Source organism: Ovis canadensis, chromosome 1 (genome assembly GCF_042477335.2).
Source record: "Ovis canadensis isolate MfBH-ARS-UI-01 breed Bighorn chromosome 1, ARS-UI_OviCan_v2, whole genome shotgun sequence".
Lineage (NCBI taxonomy): Eukaryota > Metazoa > Chordata > Mammalia > Artiodactyla > Bovidae > Ovis > Ovis canadensis.
Genome location: NC_091245.1, coordinates 20339685 through 20360303, shown reverse-complemented (window position 1 = coordinate 20360303; position 20619 = coordinate 20339685). Strand labels below are relative to the sequence as shown.

The 20619-nt window shown below is 53.0% G+C and overlaps 3 protein-coding genes across 7 annotated transcripts in view; 2 read left to right on the top strand and 1 right to left on the bottom strand.

Annotated features, from left to right (window-relative positions):
- ZSWIM5 (zinc finger SWIM-type containing 5) overlaps window positions 1-3194 on the top strand; it is a 168633-nt gene extending 165439 nt beyond the window's left edge. The window contains exon 14 of the mRNA XM_069589283.1: window positions 450-3194. Coding sequence (XP_069445384.1) covers window positions 450-1312 — 863 coding nt within the window. The 3' untranslated portion in view covers window positions 1313-3194. The remainder of the gene's footprint in view (window positions 1-449) is intronic.
- Window positions 3195-3974: 780 nt separating this feature from the next.
- On the bottom strand, window positions 3975-7449 carry UROD (uroporphyrinogen decarboxylase). Of its 4 annotated transcripts, none has more exons than XM_069590097.1 (10): window positions 7275-7449; window positions 6475-6587; window positions 6274-6353; window positions 6136-6198; window positions 5722-5919; window positions 5457-5618; window positions 4966-5103; window positions 4698-4798; window positions 4549-4615; window positions 3975-4209 (listed from the first exon to the last, which is right to left on the bottom strand). In XM_069590097.1, the coding sequence occupies exons 1-10, from the start codon at window positions 7292-7294 to the stop codon at window positions 4048-4050; spliced, it is 1104 nt and encodes a 367-aa protein (XP_069446198.1). In that variant the 5' UTR covers window positions 7295-7449; the 3' UTR covers window positions 3975-4047. The 4 variants fall into 4 exon arrangements, with proteins under 4 accessions (XP_069446198.1, XP_069446195.1, XP_069446200.1 ...); XM_069590094.1 differs by having other exon boundaries at window positions 6890-7425; XM_069590099.1 differs by lacking the exon at window positions 6136-6198.
- Window positions 7450-9907: 2458 nt separating this feature from the next.
- HECTD3 (HECT domain E3 ubiquitin protein ligase 3) lies at window positions 9908-17881 on the top strand. 2 transcript variants are annotated; one of them, XM_069589421.1, is made up of 21 exons: window positions 9908-10376; window positions 10537-10697; window positions 10929-11021; window positions 11101-11236; window positions 11482-11597; window positions 11681-11794; window positions 11938-12020; window positions 12464-12629; window positions 12842-12923; window positions 13561-13743; window positions 13893-13945; window positions 14116-14180; window positions 14341-14444; window positions 14710-14829; window positions 14938-15027; window positions 15954-16160; window positions 16407-16536; window positions 16619-16693; window positions 16814-16895; window positions 17038-17109; window positions 17269-17881. In XM_069589421.1, the coding sequence occupies exons 1-21, from the start codon at window positions 10008-10010 to the stop codon at window positions 17351-17353; spliced, it is 2586 nt and encodes an 861-aa protein (XP_069445522.1). In that variant the 5' UTR covers window positions 9908-10007; the 3' UTR covers window positions 17354-17881. The 2 variants fall into 2 exon arrangements, 1 of the variants encoding a protein (XP_069445522.1); XR_011446613.1 differs by having other exon boundaries at window positions 9914-10376; window positions 16407-16490.
- Window positions 17882-20619: the final 2738 nt, after the last annotated feature.

Here is a 20619-nt window from a genome sequence, read left to right as displayed (position 1 = left end):
AGAGTTGTTTAGTCCCAGTCCCTGTCCATGCTTCTGAGAAATCCCAAACAACTTGGAGGCTCAAGACCCCATCTAGTGCCCAAAGCCCCAGCACAAAACTCTGCCCTGAGAGGCTTCACTTCAGCGAGAAAACCCAGGGGCAGATCTGAGACTCCTGCCTTGGAGCAGGCAAACCACAGGCTCTGTTGCTCCATCCTTGTGAGGAGCTAAGAGCACCTGCAGAAACTTTCAAACCTCTGACCTGGGGGAAGGAAGGGATAGGAAGAGACCTCACATGGGGTCTGGCCACCAGGGTTGCCCCCCTAGCCCTGGTTACTGCAGATCATCTCAGGGCTGCTGAGGAGAGAGAGCTTGTCCCTGCAGGCCAAGTTCCTACCCCAAATGGCAATCTGAGCAGACCTGGATCAGGACCCGGAGGCCCATGGCTGAGCACAGCCTCTCCTTGACAGGTGTGCGGGCCCTGGTGAGCATCTTGCAGAGCTGGTACACACTCTTCACCCCCACCGAGGCTACCAGTATTGTGGCTGCCACAGCCGTCTCCCACACCACCATCCTGCGCCTCAGTCTTGACTATCCACAGCGGGAGGAGCTGGCCAGCTGTGCTCGCACCCTGGCCCTGCAGTGCGCTATGAAGGATCCGCAGAGCTGTGCCCTGTCGGCCCTTACCCTATGTGAGAAGGACCACATCGCCTTCGAAGCAGCCTATCAGATCGCCATTGATGCTGCGGCTGGCGGCATGACTCACTCACAGCTGTTCACCATCGCCCGCTACATGGAGCTCCGTGGCTACCCGCTACGTGCCTTCAAGCTGGCCTCACTGGCCATGAGCCATCTCAACCTGGCCTACAACCAGGACACCCACCCGGCCATCAACGATGTGCTCTGGGCCTGCGCCCTCAGCCACTCCCTGGGCAAGAATGAGCTGGCGGCCCTGATCCCCCTGGTGGTGAAGAGCGTGCACTGCGCCACAGTGCTTTCAGACATCCTCCGGCGCTGCACCGTGACTGCTCCTGGACTGGCCGGCATCCCAGGCCGCCGCAGCTCTGGAAAGCTCATGTCCACTGACAAGGCTCCCCTGCGCCAGCTGCTGGATGCCACCATCAATGCCTACATCAACACCACACACTCGCGCCTGACGCATATCAGCCCTCGCCACTATGGAGAGTTCATTGAGTTTCTGAGCAAGGCCCGGGAGACCTTCCTGCTGCCACAGGATGGCCACCTGCAGTTTGCCCAGTTCATCGACAACCTCAAACAGATCTACAAAGGCAAGAAGAAGCTGATGCTGCTGGTGCGAGAGCGCTTCGGCTGAGAAAGCAGACGGCTCGCTGCCAGGGCAGCGTGGGCTCCCAGGTACCATCAGGTCAGGCCACGGACACAAGCATTTGTCCACCCTGAGAGGACTCTGAGCACCTGTGGCTGAAGCCAGAGGACCACAGGGCTAAGCATGGGGAGAGTCCAGCTGTAGCCAGCATGCCTGCCTGGGCAGGGTTCTTACAACAGCCCACTGTTCCTGGAGGAGCAGGGCCCTGCAGACCGATCAGTACCCACAACATTCCACCTCAGGCCCTTGTATCCTGCGTGTCCTGGGCATTGCCCCTCTCTCCCTTGGCAAACACAGAACACTGTTCCGTCTCAGGGATTGCATAACCAGAGAAACAGAAGCGTTTATGGTACTGTAAATACTATAGTCTGTGTGTTGCCAATTATGTTGTAAAGTTGTAACTATTTATAATTCTGGTTCTAATTTGATGGGTACTTGAAGTAGCTGTGGGTGGGAAGATAGGCTTGTTTTCTGAGGAGATTCACAACCATTTCTCAGGTTTCCCTTGCAGAGTATATTCTGTTGGCAGTGGAAGATTGGGGGTGGCAGGGAGAAAAATGGCCAGTTAAGAGGAAATCTCAAGTCTAGTCTATGCAGAAACCCAGTGATGGGTGAGGAGGCCCAGTCTGGACTTAGACTTTCACCTCACGAAGCCACGAGGACACGGAAGCGGTTGCTCCTGCCTCACACAGCCTCTCTAGGAGTCTGACGAGTTCCTGAGAAACAGGTGAAGGTGAACGTCTGGGAGGCCACTAAGCTCATAATGTTCATCTGCTCTGGACACCGTTGTGTTAGTGTCTGGTTTCATCTCTAAGTGTGCGTAGAGACCTGAATGACTAAATACGTGTGTCTGTGTGCACTGGTGTATCTATGCACGCCTGTATGTGCACATATATGTGTATGTGTCAGGTCTGTAGTACATATCTGTGTGTCTGTTGCGTTTGCTGATGCATATCTAGCCTGTGTGTATCTGGCCACACGAGTGCACGCGTATAAATGTTTGGTCTGTCTCTGTCTCTGTCTGAGTAACTGTGGTATTGCCACATGTAGGTTTGTCTGTGAATTCATGTTCTAGGATCTGCATGAATGTGTCCCTTCTTTTTGCCAGATCTCTCATGCCCATTCCTCTGTTCTCTCGCGCCAGCTAAACACGTTCCCCATCTCTGTGGCTCCTGTACTCATCACTGTCACCCAACAAGCTTCTGAGCACTAACTCCCTCTGCCGAGTGGCTCCTTGAGCGCCACATTTCTCTGCTTCCCCTGCACCTGCTTTCTTCCCCTGCCTTTCTACCTCAAGCTTCCTTGCCCTCTTCTGCCACAGTCCCATGGGTCACTGACTTGGAGGCTGCGGCTGGAATGCATCTGGCCTTGCCCTGACTAGTTTCTAGCCCGGGTGGACAACCCTCTGCTCTCTCTGACTGGCCTCCACAGTGTGTCATGCTCCTGCTGGCTTCCTGCCCCCTCCTCGCCTGGAATTGTTGTGGGAGATGGCACGGGCATTCAGGAGTCCTAGATGCCAGTGACTTGGTGTTTACTGTTTCCTGTCTTAGTTTCCGAGTAGGGGGCGGGGTGTGATAGGGAAGGGGTGGTATAGCTAGAGTGTGAACTAAGGACCTGTCTGCTTTACTTCACTTTCTCTGACAAACTATGTCACTTTTTTTTCCCCTCCACACTGACCGTAAATTTGTATTTGCTGTTTGTGGCTACTGAAGTCTTACTGTTCCGTCATGGACCGTACAACCTCTCAGCCTGATAGGTTGGTTAAAAAAAAAAGACACCACTCCCATTTCTGTATCACAGTTGCCGTTTTTTAGCAAGTATGTGAACTCACAGTGCTTTTCTATGAATAAATCACGGATCACAGAAAAGATCATTTTTCTAAAATCAGAAATTGTGTTATTTCAATAAATGGGGCCTTTCTCCGTATTCTCCATCACCCTGGCTGGGACAGGGAGCTGGTTAGGCCTATAGCACAGAGGGTTCCTAGCACTCTACTAAGATATGGAATAACAAATGAAGAATTTCCTACTGCACCAGACCGCTTTCCAGAACTCACAGGCACATCAGGGCCGGACCCCAGAAAGTAGGTACCATCATGATGAGCAGAAACATCAAGATACTGAGAAAATTAGAGGGTATACACAGAAAAGAAGCCTATCAGTGTCAGAAGCCTTCTCAGCTCCGTGATGCATGTCTAAGCAACTCAGCCGATCTTTATGCCCTCTTCCCAACTTTTCGGGTCAAAGCTGAAGGCCTCTCAGCTTCTTCCTGCTCACCTAGACTCCATCTTCCTCAACAGGCTTTTCTGAATATTCTAACCGTTTCTGTGTCCCTTTCTAATCTATACACTCTTCCTCCCCAGACACAAAGCCCTGGCTTCACATGCTGTAGGGACCCCATTTCCCTGCACATGTCACAGCTCCCACTCCTAGGAAGATCTATGCAACCCCATGTGGCTCTGGGGCTTGGATATCTGAGAGCACATTGGTGTCAGGGCCCTGACATGAAGTCTGACAGGGCCTAGGCATTGATATCTGAGCTCCAAGGACTTGTGGGAGAGGATGCAAGCAGCAGCCCAGGGAAGGAAGAGGCTGAGAAGAAATGGAGGATAAGGGCACAGATCTTTCACAAACAAAACCACATGCAAGACTCCAACTCTCAAACTTTTATTCTCCTGGAAATAATCATCTGTGTCAGTGGGACTTCAGGGAAAATGGGCACGCTCAATTCTGTCGAAGCAGGCGAGAGTGTTTGTGCACGGCATCCACAAAGGCTCCCACATGTTCCGGGTCCATGTCAGGGTAAAGTCCATGGCCCAGGTTGGCAATGTAGCGCTGTGGCCCAAAGTCATTCAGCATCTGCTGCACCAGCTTCCCAATCTCCTCCTGGGGGGACCAACAGGGCACTGGCTACAGGGGGACAGCACGCCTCTGTCCTCCCTATACATGATAGTGACACACATACATGGAGGCACTCAGTATTACTCAGTCATTCAAAAAAACTTTATCGGAGCCCTAGTATGGACCAGGCACTAAGAAAAGCCAAATGAACGAAATCAATGAAAAGAAACTCCTGCCTTCCTAGAATCCATGTTGTGAATGGAGAAGAAGGGAGGGATAAACCAATGATGAAAACACACACATGGTAATAAACACAACCACATCCAGAACCATGAGAGTGCAGAGACAAAGTCACCAACACACACACAAGAACCTGGTTGTTACCTCAGATGCATACAGGGCACAGGGGTCCAGGTTGCCCTGCAGGGTCACCGTCTTTCCCACGCGTTCCCTGGAAGCAGAGTCAGGGCCCTGTTCTGGTGACTGCACATACTGTAGCTGTCCCCTGCTCCACCTCACCTTCCATCACTCACCGGGCTTTCTCGGGGGCCACTGTCCAGTCAAGCCCAACCACCTCATAGCCAGCCTGGGCCAGCTCCTCCAGGGCAAAATGTCCGTCCTTAGCAAAGATGATCTGGGGGAAAGGGCAAATCTCAGGCTGCAGAGAGCTTTGCTCTGCTGGCTATTAATAATATACCTCAGTCATACTTCTGCTGCCCTCTAGTGGTCACTTAGTTCCATGCAGGACTTAACCTGATAGCTGCACCGCCCCACCTTCACTCAGCCCATCCCCATCCTTACCATAGGCACCGGTGCCAGGCCTGCCTCCTGCAGCCCAGCCTTCACTCGCTTGGACACATCACGGATGTAGGGCAGTGCAAACTTACTGAAGAGTTGTGGGCCAAGATGCCCTGCATGGGACTCAAAGAGCTGCAATGCCTACAATTACGGGGTAGTGAAAATAAATACATAGCGTACAAAGAGGAGATACACGTAGAATGTGCCTCAATTTTCCCCAAGTGACTTCATCCCTGAGATTGCCTAAGCCTATAAACCTTGTTCCAGTCAAAAACTTTTGCCTTCTCCAGATCCTAGTTCTAGCTTCGGTCTTTGAACAGAGCACTAAGCCCCTCTGCCAGTATCTGGGCTTAGCTGCTCCAGTCAGATCACTGCAGGTCAAGCCTCTTTTGTGCCTGGCATTAAGATACCTAGCTTCTCAGGTATAAGGAACTGTACTGTTTCTGGTCCTTAAAGATTAAGCCCCAGGCTATTGTCTCTCCCTCAGGTCTTACCTGGGCACCAGCAGCCACTTGTCCCACCAGATAAGGGACAAGAGCATCAGTGAGGATGCGAAGCAGCTGGTGACTGGCTTGTGGTCTCTGGTAAAGCCAGCGCTTGGCCTGAGACATGGTGCTTGAGCCGCCACCTTCAACCATGTATGTCATCAGAGTCCACTACAAAAGGCAAAAGCCAGATTGACACTTCCTTCCCTTGTCTTCACCCAGACCTGCCAAAGTAACTTCTCCAAGCCCAAGTCCCTGCCCTGCTCCATATTACCGGGGCACCAGCAAAGCCAATCAGTGGCACACGCCCAGCCAGCTGCTGTCGAGTGAGGGTGATGGCCTGGAACACATAGCCCAGCTCAGAGGCCACTGTTGCTGGATCCCGGAGGCGCTCTAAGTCCCGCTCTTCTCTTAATGGTTCTGGGAAGCTGGGCCCTTTGCCGGGCACCATGGTCACCTCCATGCCCAGTGCCTGGCAGGGGAGAAAACATCTGGGTTCCCAACCTGTAACTCCTGGAGAATGAGATCTGTTCAATCCATGCCAGGAAGGAGGAAAAGGAGAATGAAACTCGGCCAAGCTCCATCTCCTCCAGCCTATTTTTCCCTCTGTCCCATAAGGGTAAATGCTTTTCTTGAGCCTTGACTGTCCTTTCTGTTTTATACGTTTGAGTCAGATCTGAGCAGGTACCTGGGGTACGACAAGGATGTCGGAGAAGATGATGGCAGCATCCAGAGGGAAGCGACGCAGTGGCTATAGGGAACAGAAGACAGATTGCTAGGTGGCCTGCGGAGGACATAAATCCCTCCTCTTTTGTCGACCTCTCACCTGCAGGGTAAGTTCACAGCAGGCTTCTGGGGAGCGACAGGTGCTGAAAAAGTCCTGGGCAGCCCGAGTTTCCCTAAACTCTGCAGACAGAAAAGGTAAGGCAGGGCTCAGCCTTAGGGAACCTCCAAGAGCCCTTCTCTGCCCCTCCAAAACTTTTCACTCTCCAGAGTTTTACCTAGACTCCGAGGCCCTGACCCTGACCTGGTAAGTAGCGTCCTGCCTGCCGCATGCACCAAACAGGAGTGTAGTCTGTTTCTTCTCCCCAGGCTGCTCGCAGGAAGGTGTCATTCTTAAGTTCCGGAAAACCCTGAGGTCTGCGGATCAAGAGGAGGGAAGGGTAGGTCTCAGTAAACTAGGCTGGGGGTTGGGCAGGGCTTGGGTTCTAAAGGCGGATACAGTCCATCCAGCACCGCTATCTGCCTTCTCCAGACCAGCTACCAAGCTGCGCCTCCCCGCCGATTCTGCCCTCTCTCTGCCTATCAGGTGGTGTACAGGACTAGAAGGGCCGGTGCTGGGGCCTTTACCCTACGCATAGTCCCAGTTTCCCCAGCCTCCCCAGTTTTCCCCTTCCCACTGGCAGGACTAGGAGAGTGGGGGTGAGGAGACGAAAACTCACTTAGGAGAACTGGTAGGGGGAGAGCATGTCTCTCGAACAAGGGTATCCATGGGCTAGTTCCAGGGCTGGAAGGTTTGGGGGCTGAAAAATCTCCAGGCGGGGGCGGGTAGTCATGGGGGAATCAGAGATGGAAGTCCGAAATGGGGATCTTAGTTGAGGATTAGAAAGTCCTGGGGGCGTATCCTAAATTAAGGTCTGGGGTACGCAGTCCAGCTAGGTAGTCCCTGGGATGAATATTTTAAGAATCCATGGTTGGAGGATTTGGAATCCCAGCGACTTGGGTTCTCCGGACTGGGGAAGAAGGGTATAGGAACAGATTCCTAGGCTGGAAGATTCAGGTCAGAAGCCCCTATGACCACACTGCGTGGTGGTCCAGGGAACTCACCTAGACTCTTTCGCCTCCATGATAAGCTGTCGGTAAACGCGAGCACAGTCCCCGTTATAGACTGAATCTGAGCCTGCCCTCTGCCCAGGCTCCGCCTCTTCCAGGGATGAACCAGGGCAGTCGCCATATTGAAGGTCACATGATCAGACTCCCGCTACCGCTCCTGGGCTGCCCCAGCTGCTGCCGGTAGGACCCCACCCCTAGTCTCTTCACCGTAAAGTCAGCTGTAGCGACGCAACAACAAACACACATCCACCCCCACCCCCCGAAAGAACTTTGCTGTAAATACACTTTGCATGGTGTGAGGAGTTTGCTCTCCTCTGACGGCCTGGGAATCCCAGAAAACTCGGCCCAAGGCTCACTTTTCACTCCCACTCTCCACGATTCTAATAATTTTATGCCGGGCTCAACCAGCCACAACTATGGTAGAACAAAGTTGTACAGGAAACTGAAATAATTAAATATTACCTAGAAAGAGGCGGGCACTATAGTAGGTGCAAAGGTTACAGTGGTGAACAAGGCATTTTCTTCCTCTAAGGAGCTACAGACTGATGAGGAAACAGAAATCAGCAATCACAATGGTAAATGTTTTAAAAGGAAAAAGCTAGACGCAAGTAGCAAGGACTCCATTTAATTGGGGAAGGCAATGGGATATTACAAGCAAAGGAAACAGCATGTGCAAAGAGAAGATGCAAAACAGCAATTGGGTTAATGGAAAACAGGATATCAAGCTAGTGGATTTAAATAATCTGGAACTATCCACAGAGTTCAGCTCATGCAGGCCTTTGTTAAATGCACGTATTCGCTTTATCTTGTAGTAGTGTGACAGGGTACAAATAGCTTGGAGAAATCAGAAGAGAGGCACTGTGTTCCCAACTTACTGAGAAAAAAGTGGAAAACTCTCAAAATTACATGGGATTATTTATTTCTTGATACCTTTATTTGATAACTACATCAAAACAAATTTTCCACACAAGTGTCCCTCAACGAATGGATAAACAAAATGTAGTGTATTTATACAATGGAACATTATTCAGCCATAAAAATAAAATCCTGATACATGCAACAACATTGTTGTAACATTATGCTGAGTGAAATAAGACAGACACAAAATGGCAAATACTGTATCATTCCACTTACATGAAATATCTAGAATAGGCAAATTCATAGAGGCAAAAAGTAGATTAGAGCTTTAGCAGATTAGTCCCCAGGGACTAGGGAGTGGGGACAAGGAGGAGTTATTGCTTAAGGATACAGAGTTTCCTGTTTGGGGTGACAAAAAAGTTTTGGAAATAGATAATTGTACACTTTAAAAAAACGGCCAAGATTGCAAAATTTGTTATATGTATTATTTACTATTAAAAATTTATGTTATATTTAAAAAACAGTGATTTGTACACTTTATATGATATGAGTTACATCTCAGTAAACTTTTCAATAAACAAGGGTGGGGGTGGGACAAATTTTCCTTTTCCTCCGTGATTATACATCACTCAGTTCAGTTCAGTCGCTCAGTCCGACTCTTTGTGACCCCATGAATCGCAGCACGCCAGGCCTCCCTGTCCATCACCAACACTAGACAGCATATTAAAAAGCAGAGACATTACTTTGCCAATAAAGGTCCGTTTAGTCAAGGCTATGGTTTTTCCAGTGGTCATGTATGGACATGAGAGTTGGACTGTGAAGAAAGCTGAGCACCGAAGAATTGATGCTTTTGAACTGTGGTGTTGGAGAAGACTCTTGCAGTCCCTTGGACTGCAAGGAGATCCAACCAGTCCATTCTAAAGAAGATCAGTCCTGGGTGTTCATTGGAAGGACTGATGCTGAAGCTGAAGCTCCAATACTTTGGCCACCTCATGCAAAGAGTTGACTCATTGGGAAAGACCCTGATGCTGGCCTCCCAGCATCAGGAGGAGATGGGGCAGGAGCATTGGGGGCAGGAGGAGAAGGGGACGAAAGAGGATGAGATGGCTGGATGGCATCACCGACTCGATAGACATGAGTTTGGATGAACTCCAGGTGTTGGTGATGGACAGGGAGGCCTGGCATGCTGCGATTCATGGGGTCACAGGGAGTCGGACACGACTGAAGGACTGAACTAAACAACTTCTGTACGCGGTTTGTTTGTTTTTGCCTCCTCTCTTGCCACGTTGGCCTTTCCTCTCATTTGGTTTAGGATTACTGGGAGAAACTGGATAATGATCCCCAGTGCCCTGAGGTTAAGAGTAACCACTAGGAACAAGTCTAAATGACTCAAGAGTCCCATCAGCAGCCAGGCTGGGGAGGGATCATTTTCCCGAACATTTTAGTCACACTCGTCCTAGGATGGGAAACCTGACAGGATAGCTAACACATTCAGTTGGTTGTAGTGAGGCTCACTGGGAGCAGGGAAGCTCCAGAAGGTCGAAGGAATAGCGTTTCGGGCTCGGGCTCGATAGGATGGATGGTGGCTTAAAGGAGAGCAGTAGCAATGGGAATGGAGTAGGGAGATTGATCAGGTAGAAACTTCGGAACTTGGGTCTGGCTGACTGAGTGGAAGGCACAGAAATAAATAACAGGATTTAGTACCCAAGTACACAGAACAATACGGCGACACATGAGGTGCGCTTAGTCCAGAACTTACGGCGAAGGCTGGTCGAGGGCGGGGCTGAAGGTGGTGGGAAGCTCTGTCTGCTGGTTCTGCCGAATCTCCTGCGCCCGGATCGCCCCCGGGCTTCCCTGGGCCATACCGCCATGGCTGGCCCGGGTCCGGGCGCGGCGCTAGAGTCCCCGCGACAGCTGCTGGGCCGTGTACGCTTTCTGGCGGAGGCAGCGAAGAGCCTCCGTGCCGGGCGGCCGCTGCCGGCGGCGCTAGCTTTCGTGCCGCGCGAGGTGCTCTACAAGCTTTACAAGGACCCGGCGGGACCGTCGCGCGTGCTGCTGCCGGTGTGGGAGGCGGAAGGCCTGGGGCTGCGTGTGGGAGCCACGGGCCCAGCCCCCGGTACCGGCTCTGGGGCCCTCCGCGCGGCCCGCGACAGCATCGAGCTGCGGCGCGGCGCTTGCGTGCGCACCACAGGCGAAGAGCTGTGCAACGGCCACGGGCTCTGGGTGAAGCTGACCAAGGTGCAAAAGACCCCGGGGCCAGGGAAGCCCCTGGCTGTTCCCCACCCCCCCACCCCCCATATCGAGCTGACTTAGCGTCCGGTGCCCTTCGCCCTGGGCTGGGCAGGGCGGGCCGCTGGCAGTTCCCTGACGGCTGTCCTCGTCTGGTGCGTCCCGGTAGGAGCAGCTGGCGGAACACCTGGGCGACTGCGGGCTGGACGAAGGCTGGCTCCTGGTGTGCCGCCCAGCCGAGGGCGGGGCCCGCCTGGTACCCATCGACACTCCAGACCACCTCCAGCGGCAGCAGCAGCTCTTCGGAGTGGACTACCGCCCGGTGCTCAGGTCCTGCGCTGGGATGGGTGGGGCTTGCTGGCCGACTGCCAGGCCCTAGACTGGCACAGCCTGGGCGGTGTGATCTGATAGGATTGACAGCAAAAAGGGCGGGACCTAAAGGGAGCTGGGGTGGGGCTTCTGGAGGCATGGTTTAGAGGAGCCAGAGCGCTGGAGAAGGCTCCAGGGTCTTCTGCCGCCCGCTGAGGTCTCCATATCCCGTTCCCCATTCTGCGCGCACAGATGGGAACAGGTGGTGGACTTGACATACTCACATCGCCTGGGATCAAGGCCTCAGCCGGCCGAGGCATACACTGAAGCTGTACAAAGGCTACTGTGAGTAAGCTGGGATGGGCTGGGGAGGAAGGAGCTCCAGGTCTGGGCCCGACCTAATTAGGGACTTGGGGTCGCTTAGCTATGTGCCCCCGACGTGGACCTACGAGTGCGACGAGGACCTGATCCACTTCTTGTACGACCACCTGGGCAAGGAGGATGAGAACCTGGGTAGCGTGAAGCAGTATGTGGAGAGCATAGACGTTTCCTCCTACACGGTGGGTGCTGGGACTCCTCCCACCCCAAGCAAGATGTAGTAACATCCTGCTAGATTCGGAACTCTTACCTCTAAGCCACAGCCAAACCTGAATCCCCACAGGCCAGACTCAGTCCACCCCCCAGTCTTGGAAGTCCTATAGGAATCCCTCGACACTTCCACCCTTACCAGATGGATTTCCAGCTCAGCTCCACTGTGCTTTCTCTCTTGTGCTCCCTGGCCCATCCACCTCTCTACCCTCCCCAGGAGGAGTTCAATGTGTCCTGCCTGACAGACAGCAACGCGGACACGTACTGGGAGAGCGATGGGTCCCAGTGCCAGCACTGGGTACGGCTGACCATGAAAAAGGGCACCATTGTCAAGTGAGTGGGCTCTGAACACAACAGGGTGGGTGAGCCACGTACCTGTGAGTGTAAAGACACATGTGCACCCTCTTAACCCTCAGGAAACTACTACTGACGGTGGATACCACAGATGACAACTTTATGCCTAAGCGGGTGGTGGTCTATGGGGGTGAAGGGGACAACCTGAAGAAGCTGAGTGACGTGAGCATTGACGAGTGAGTGAACTGATCTGGGCTGGGAGGTGGGACATGATCCTGGCAGCAGGATCTGGCCCAGCTTGGAGGCATAAGGTGGACTGTGACCCCAGCAACCCCTGAAGACAAGGAGTTTCCAAAGTTCCCCATGTTCATCCCCTCAGGACCTTGATCGGGGACGTCTGTGTCCTGGAGGACATGACTGTCCACCTCCCAATCATCGAGATCCGCATCGTCGAGTGCCGAGGTGGGGCTTAAGGCCATAAGGAGGGAAAGGGAGCCCCAGCATGTAGATGGGGGTTAGCTGGCAGTGAGTGTGGAATGAAGGAGATGGACTTGGAGTTGGGATAAAGGTGACAGCTGAACTAACGCCAAGATCTGAAGCTTTGGGGCCCAAGCCAACGGGATGGTGCCGGGTATAAGCCTGCCTTAAAGCCATAGAAGTGCTTGGGCTCACCTGGAAGAGGAATGGAGTTGGGACCTTCAGGCATCCCCATATTATAGTGGTGGACGGAGGAACTAGCACAGAATATAATCGTCAGAATCGGGCGATAGAAGGGGATCCCAAAGGTCCCGAGTTTCTAGGGGCGAAGGGTGACACAAGGCTGAGCACTGAAGAGCCATTCTCAGGTCCCGGGGCCAAAGAGGCAGCAGGCGCCGTAAGTGAGCTCACTCTGACTCTTCCCCCAGATGACGGGATTGATGTGCGTCTTCGAGGGGTCAAGATCAAGTCTTCTAGACAGCGAGAATTAGGGCTAAATGCAGATCTGTTTCAGCCCACCAATCTCGTGCGATACCCACGCCTAGAAGGCACTGACCCGGAAGTACTGTACCGCAGAGCTGTTCTCCTGCAGAGGTGGCTGTGGTCCTGGGCCTGTTAGTCCCTCCCCTGACCCCCCATCCTGAGCCTTTTGTCTGTGTGGAAGAGATCTTACATTGTATGCTATTCCACTTCAAGAGGCAGAGAGCCCCTGGGCCCTGCCTTCTCCTGTCCCTGTGTGTTGGGGGTGGTGAGTGGGTCTTACATCTATGACTTCAGCCACAATTATCTTTACCCAACCTCCCCAGATTCATAAAGATCTTAGACAGCGTCCTGCACCACCTGGTACCGGCCTGGGACCACACGCTGGGCACCTTTAGTGAGATTAAGGTGAGCCTGACTCACTCAGTGCTGGCCTTGGCAGTGGGCACCCCTTTCTGCAGTTGTTCACGCTTCATCAGAAAGTTCTTAGATCTACTCTAGGCCTAGACTTTTGCTAGGCTCTGGAAACATAGGAAGAAAGACACAAATAATCAAAATTTAGTGTTTAGGGTCCTGTTTCCCAGAGAGTATGTGACATGCACAAAGCTTGGGGAGGAGAGGTGACAGCATGGACAGGGCAGGCTGTATGAAAGGTGCCCACTGGGAGTTCCTAGCTGCTCAGGATGACTTAAGAGAAGCATAGCCATAGATGTGAGTGTGACATGGGATGAGGCAGGAGGAGGTGGGCAGGAGGCTGGCCCTGGTAGCCGAGGGCACCGGGGCCAGACTTTGTTCCTGGTCAGTGGAGCCATTGGGAAGTTTTTATGTAAGGTAAAGACAGAGTTGGGTTTCTATGTCAGGTAATGACAAAGTTGGGTTTTAGAAAGCTTCCCCTGGTGGCTGGACTAAGGGAGAGACTGAAAGCAAGGACCAGGGATAGAGTAGGCTTGAACTGGCCCCGTGGGGTTGGAACAGAGAAATGTTCCCGGGCCTGGTCAGAGGCTGACTGCCTGCCGGCCCCGCTCTGGCCGCCTCTCCCCACCAGCAAGTGAAGCAGTTCCTGCTGCTGTCACGGCAACGGCCAGGCCTGGTGGCCCAGTGCCTGCGTGACTCGGAGAGCAGCAAGCCCAGCTTCATGCCACGTCTGTACATCAACCGGCGCCTCGCCATGGAACACCGTGCCTGCCCCTTACGGGATCCCGCCTGCAAGAACGCTGTCTTCACCCAGGTCTGGACCACCTGGGGTCAGAGCAAGGGCGGGTCAGCAGGGGGACTAGGGGGCGCTGGGCCAGGAGGGGCCTGAGCAAGGTCTTTGGGCAAGAGTGGGGCCGGGTCTCAGACGTTCCCACAACTCCCTCCCCTTCTCCCTGGCCCCAGGTTTATGAAGGCCTCAAGCCCTCTGACAAGTATGAAAAGCCCCTGGACTACAGGTATGGCTTGGGGGCAGGGGACCACACATGGACCCATGTCCACCCACACACTGCCTCTGGACCCCTCAGTGTTACCCCTCTGTAGCCCCTACTCCTGGTTGGACCCTGGGCTGGTGGGTCATCCTGAGCCCTAGCCCGGTGTAATGATAGAGACTTACCCCTCCTTATAGGTGGCCCATGCGCTATGACCAGTGGTGGGAGTGTAAATTCATTGCAGAAGGCATCATTGACCAAGGTGAGGCCTTGAGGGCCAGCAGCAAGAGGCCTGCCGTATTGAGAGTGGTTGGGGTATCTGGGCTGACCAGCTAAGCCAGATAGGGGACTTGCTTCTTACCCCCTCATGGGGGCTGGGGCTCTTGTGTGCCTCAACTGAGAGCATCTGTCTGTCCTTTCAGGAGGTGGTTTCCGGGACAGCTTGGCAGACATGTCAGAAGAACTGTGCCCTAGCTCGGCGGACACCCCTGTGCCTCTGCCCTTCTTTGTACGAACGGCCAACCAGGTAAGCCCTCACCCCTACCTCCCAAGTTGTTTCTGCTGTTCTGTCTCTGCAAACCTCCCAGGTGCCAGACTAAGCCAGAGAAGGAGCAGGGAGAGACTGAACTGCCCGGGGCAGCTTCTGGGCAGACAGGGAAGGAGCCATTGTATGTTCAGAGGGCTCCTTCAGGGCCCCTCCGTGGAAGGTGTTCAGGGAAGTCGTTGAGGCATCTGGGGTAACACAGGAGGGTCCATTACAGGCCATGCTGACAGCTCTGTCTCGGGGGCAGGGCAATGGCACAGGCGAGGCCCGGGACATGTATGTGCCCAACCCCTCCTGCCGGGACTTTGCCAAGTATGAGTGGATCGGACAGCTGATGGGGGCTGCCCTTCGGGGTAAGGAGTTCCTGGTGAGTAGCCTAATCTGCACCCAACCAGCTTAGTCCTGGCTCTTGGAAAGAAGAGCCAGCCAAACCCGGGCAGTTCAGGGCACGAAGACAGCAGTGTTTGTCCCACAGGTCCTGGCTCTGCCGGGTTTTGTGTGGAAGCAGCTCTCTGGTGAGGAGGTGAGCTGGAGCAAGGACTTCCCAGCTGTGGACTCTGTGCTGGTGAGTTGGGGCCTGGACCAGGTTTCTCTGCCCAGCTCTCAAGCTTATTGCACCCCTAGGCTGTCCTGAACCTTTTCGTACCACACGTGTTTCCCCTCTCCCACCTCATGTACTCCCATAGCTTCGATTCCTGTCACTGTTCTGGTGACCCTGAAAGGACTGCTAATCGCTGGACCCAGCCTCTCTGCTAAGCCAAGGGCTATATATGCATTTACCTACTGGACTTCTCTCCCAAGATGGCACCTTGGGCTCAGCACACTCTTCATCCTCTCCCTCTAGGGCTCCCTCTCGCAGTGGCACCACCACCCAGCCCTCCCCTTGCCAAGCCCCTCAGGGTCATTCTTCACTCTTCTTTCTCCCTCACCTCCCACATTCTGTCACATCTGCCTTTGGAATCTGCCCACCTCTCCCGTCTCCCTTCTGTCCCTCAGGTTTAGTCACCTTCCTTCCTGATCCAGCCACTGATTGCATGTCTCCCTTCTTACCCATCTGATCTCCATAACGCCTTCAATGGGCCACCCTGGGCTTAGGATAAAATGCAGAGTCTGAAAAGGCCTTACATGACTCCTGTATCTCTGGACACTTGCCCGGTTAGGTTCCTCAGGCCTTTTGCTCTTTCCACCTTTTTTAAAGATGTTCTCTCTCCTGACTTCTTGGTGGCCCAGCCAATTCCCAGCCAATCCTTTGGGTCTCAGCTTAGATGCCACTTCCCCCAGGACACCTTCCCTGATCTCCACGGCTGGTTAGGCATCGTCTTGATGCTGGGCTTCACAGCCCGTCTACTAACCCCCCCACTGCCCTCACTGCCTGCATAACAACCGCCTTGCCTGGCTGCCTCCCCTGCTTTCCTGTGAGCTCCCTGAGGAAAAAAACAAGACTATCTCCACAATGAAAAGCTGACCTTCCTGCCTCTCTTCAACCCCAAGGTGAAGCTCCTGGAAGTGATGGAAGGAATGGACAAGGAGACATTTGAGTTCAAATTTGGGAAGGAGCTAACATTCACCACTGTGCTGAGTGATCAGCAGGTGGTGGAGCTGATCCCTGGGGGTTCCGGCATCGTGGTGGGATATGAGGACCGTTCCCGTTTCATCCAACTGGTGCAGAAGGCACGGCTAGAAGAGAGCAAGGAGCAGGTACTACCCAGAGGCCAGTGGAACAGAGAGCTGTGGATGCTCCCAGGAGCCAGAGCCCATCCCGAGGGGCCACCAGAACCCAGCCCCGAGAGCTCTGGCCCCCACCACCCCTCTGCCCCACATTCCTGCTGATCTGTGGGGCACAGAGGTACTTTATCTCTGTGAGTGGAGGCCAGGTGTGCCCACCACACCCAGAGCTGGGAGTTGTGCCATCTTCTCCACCCAGGCCTTCTCCCTTCTCCCCAGGTGGCAGCCATGCAGGCAGGTCTGCTGAAGGTGGTGCCCCAGGCTGTGCTGGACTTGCTGACGTGGCAAGAATTGGAGAAGAAGGTGTGCGGGGACCCAGAGGTCACTGTGGATGCCCTGCGCAAGCTCAGTGAGTGTGGGGCCGGGCAGCACAGTCCCGGGGTAGGGCTTAAGGACCTAAGAATGAATTCTGTGTGGCTTTGTCCCACCAGCCCGGTTTGAGGACTTCGAGCCATCTGACACCCGGGTGCAGTATTTCTGGGAGGCACTGAACAACTTCACCAACGGTCAGTGGAGATGGCAGAGGACTGCCTGGGTTCAGACTCCACTCCTGGGATACAGAGATGGGGGAGGTGGTCGAGTTTCCTCCACCAGCACATGGGCGCTGATTTCCTTCTCCTCTTCAGAGGACCGGAGCCGCTTCCTGCGCTTTGTCACCGGCCGCAGCCGTCTGCCGGCCCGGATCTACATCTACCCAGACAAGCTGGGGTGAGAGCCGATGGGGAGGGGAGGTCTCGTCGGAAGAGCCTGTGGCTGGCCTTTGCCCTCCGCCACACACACATTCCCCTGTCAGACCGCTGCCCTGTGCCCCTCCAATTCTTCCTCATCTCTGGTCCCTCCACACCCCCAGCTATGAGACCACAGACGCGCTGCCCGAGTCTTCCACCTGCTCCAGCACCCTCTTCCTGCCGCACTATGCCAGGTGGGTTCCCTAAGTTCCAGCCTGGGGAGTGGGGAGTCGGGGAAATGTGACATCCTAGGGTGGAGGAGGGCTTCAGGGTACAAATTGGACTCCCAGAGCCCCTGGTCATGATGGAGGAGCCTCTGCACCACGTGCTGAACAACTCCCTGCCCCCAACAGCGCCAAGGTGTGTGAGGAGAAGCTCCGATACGCTGCCTACAACTGTGTGGCCATTGACACCGACATGAGCCCTTGGGAGGAGTGAGTCGGCGCCAGGGGGCAGTCGCGGGCCTGCAGGACTGCGCCTGCGCTGGTCCCATGGGGTCTCCCCCTGAGCACCCAGGGCAGAGACAGCTTCCCTGGACCAGTGCAGTATGAGCAGAAAACGCCAGTGCACTGCACCCCTGGGTGCGGTTGAAGTGGGAGCAGCGGGTTGACACTGGTGGCCCAGCCCCACAGACCCTCAAGCCCTACACGTGCTCGGGTTTGCTTCCAGAGCTATTTCACCTCTTGTGAGAGGAATCTTCCACAAGCCCAGCACAAGCTGCCAGGCCTGAGCTACTTGAAGGGGGCCTTCTTCTAGCTCCCCACCTCATGGACTTTGTTTAAGTTTTCGATTCCTTTTTTTTTTCCCTCCATATTTTTCTCTGGTTTCAGCCTGAACTAAAAATTTGTGGGGGCGGGTGGGGGGATGGAGGCTCCTCCCCCAACAAATCTCCATAGATGGATACAGAGTGATGGCCATCCCCCTTGGTCGCCTGAACCAAGAATAAAGCAACAACTGAACACCCTCTCCCTCACATACTGGTCTTTTCCTCCTCTCCCTCCATCCCCAAGGTGTGAGCTCCAACTTTCTTTCTCCAACTCAGTACCAACTGACAAAGTGCCACCACTGTCCCTGACTCAGAACATATAGCTACTCAACATTAAACCTCTACTACTGCTGCTGCTGCTAAGTCGCTTCAGTCGTGTCTGACTCTGTGCGACCCCATAGACGGCAGCCCACCAGGCTCCCCCGTCCCTGGGATTCTCCAGGCAAGAACACTGGAGAGGGTTGCCATTTCCTTCACAAATGCATGAAAGTGAAAAGTGAAAGGGAAGTCGCTCAGTCGTGTCTGACTTTTTGTGACCCCATGGACTGCGGCCTACCAGGCTCCTCCATCCATGGGATTTTCCAGGCAAGAGTACTGGAGTGGGGTGCCATTGCTTCTCCACTACTACTGCTACTACACGCTGTTCATCACTTCTGCAACACCTGGCTCCCTGTCTGCTGTCTTGCCCTCCAAGACCTTGCCCAGGTTAAGGCCAGATATGTCCTCTCTGAAGTCTTCAATAGCTCCTCTTTCAGTTCAGTTCAGTCACTCAGTTGTGTCTGACTCTTTGAGACCCCATGAATCGCAGCACGCCAGGCCTCTCTGTCCATCACCAACTCCCGGAGTTCACTCAAACTCACGTCGATTGAGTCGGTGATGCCATCCAGCCATCTCATCCTCTGTCGTCCCCTTCTCCTCCTGCCCCCAATCCCTCCCAGCATCAGAGTCTTTTCCAACGAGTCAACTCTTTGCATGAGGTGGCCAAAGTAGTGGAGTTTCAGCTTTAGCATCATTCCTTCCAAAGAACACCCAGGACTGATCTCCTTTAGGATGGACTGGTTGGATCTCCTTGCAGTCCAAGGGACTCGCAAGATTATTCTCCAACACCACAGTTCAAAAGCATCAGTTCTTTGGCACTCAGCTTTCTTCACAGTCCAATTCTCACATCCATACATGACCACTGGAAAAACCATAGCCTTGACTAGATGGACCTTTGTTGGCAAAGTAATGTCTCTGCTTTTCAATATGCTATTTAGGTTGGTCATAACTTTCGTTCCAAGGAGTAAGCGTCTCTTAATTTCATGGCTGCAATCACCATCTGCAGTGATTTTGGAGCCCAAAAAAATAAAGTCGGACATTGTTTCCCCATCTGTTTCCCATGAAGTGATGGGACCGGATGCCATGATCTTCGTTTTCTGAATGTTGAGCTTTAAGCCAACTTTTTCACTCTCCTCTTTCACTTTCATCAAGAGGTTTTTAGTTCCTCTTCACTTTCTGCCATAAGGGTGGTGTCATCTGCATATCTGGGTTATTGATATTTCTCCTGGCAATCTTGATTTCAGCTTGTACTTCTTCCAGCCCAGCGTTTCTCATGATGTACTCTGCATAGAAGTTAAATAAGCAGGGTGACAATATATAGCCTTTTCCTATTTGGAACCAGTCTGTTGTTCCATGTCCAGTTCTAACTGTTGATTCCTGACCTGCATATAGGTTTCTCAAGAGGCAGGTCAGGTGGTCTGGTATTCCCATCTCTTTCAGAATTCTCCACAGTTTATTGTGATCCACACAATCAAAGGCTTTGGCAGAGTCAATAAAGCAGAAATAGACGTTTTTCTGGAACTCTTGCTTTTTCGATGATCCAGCAGATGTTGGCAATTTGATCTCTGGTTCCTCTGCCTTTTCTAAAACCAGCTTGAACATCTGGAAGTTCGCGGTTCACCTATTGCTGAAGCCTGGCTTGGAGAATTTTTGAGCATTACTTTACTAGCGTGTGAGATGAGTGCAATTGTGTGGTAGTTTGAGCATTCTTTGGCATTGCCTTTCTTTGGGATTAGAATAAAAACTGACCTTTTCCAGTCCTGTGGCCACTGCTGAGTTTTCCAAATGTGCTGGCATATTGAGTGCAGCACTTTCACAGCATCATCTTTCAGGATTTGAAATAGCTCAACTGGAATTCCATCACCTCCGCTAGCTTTGTTCTTAGTAATGCTTCCTAAGGCCCACTTGACTTCACATTCCAGGATGTCTGGCTCTAGGTGAGTGATCATACCATCATGATTATGAAGGGGTGGAGCCAAAGCAAAAACAATACCCACTTGTGGATGTGACTGGTGATAGAAGCAAGGTCCGATGCTGTAAAGAGCAATATTGCATAGGAACCTGGAATGTTAGGTCCATGAATCAAGGCAAATTGGAAGTGGTCAAACAGGAGATGGCAAGAGTGAACGTCGACATTCTAGGGATCCGCGAACTAAAATGGACTGGAATGGGTGAATTTAATTCAGATGACCATTATATCTACTACTGCGGGCAGGAATCCCTTAGAAGAAATGGAGTAGCCATCGTGGTCAACAAAAGAGTCCGAAATGCAGTACTTGGATGCAATCTCAAAAACAACAGAATGATCTCTGTTCGTTTCCAAGGCAAACCATTCAGTATCACAGTAATCCAAGTCTATGCCCCGACCAGTGCTGATGAAGCTGAAGTTGAACGGTTCTATGAAGACCTGCAAGACCTTTTAGAACTAACACCCCAAAAAGATGTTCTTTTCATTATAGGGGACTGGAATGCAAAAGTAGGAAGTAGGAAGCTCCTCTTTACCCAACTTTAAAATAAAACTAAACAAAAACTTTAAACCTCCTCCTAAGTTTTATGCATGTCCCGCCCCAGCCTTTTCTCCCTTAAGAGCTTCCATAACACTCCATCCAAGCTCTTGCAC

Bases quoted from the DNA above. Each gene is read 5' to 3' on its own strand.
- HECTD3 (XM_069589421.1), top strand. From the start codon at position 10,008: ATGGCTGGCCCGGGTCCGGGCGCGGCGCTAGAGTCCCCGCGACAGCTG. The intron at 12,021-12,463 runs GTGGGGCTTAAG...CTCTTCCCCCAG, and splicing joins CCGCATCGTCGAGTGCCGAG to ATGACGGGATTGATGTGCGT. The intron at 12,630-12,841 runs GTGGCTGTGGTC...CAACCTCCCCAG, and splicing joins AGAGCTGTTCTCCTGCAGAG to ATTCATAAAGATCTTAGACA.
- UROD (XM_069590094.1), bottom strand. From the start codon at position 6,939: ATGGATACCCTTGTTCGAGAGACATGCTCTCCCCCTACCAGTTCTCCT. The intron at 6,354-6,474 runs GTCAGGGTCAGG...TTCTGTCTGCAG, and splicing joins GGCAGGACGCTACTTACCAG to AGTTTAGGGAAACTCGGGCT. The intron at 5,619-5,721 runs GTAATATGGAGC...TGCCTTTTGTAG, and splicing joins TTGGCTTTGCTGGTGCCCCG to TGGACTCTGATGACATACAT.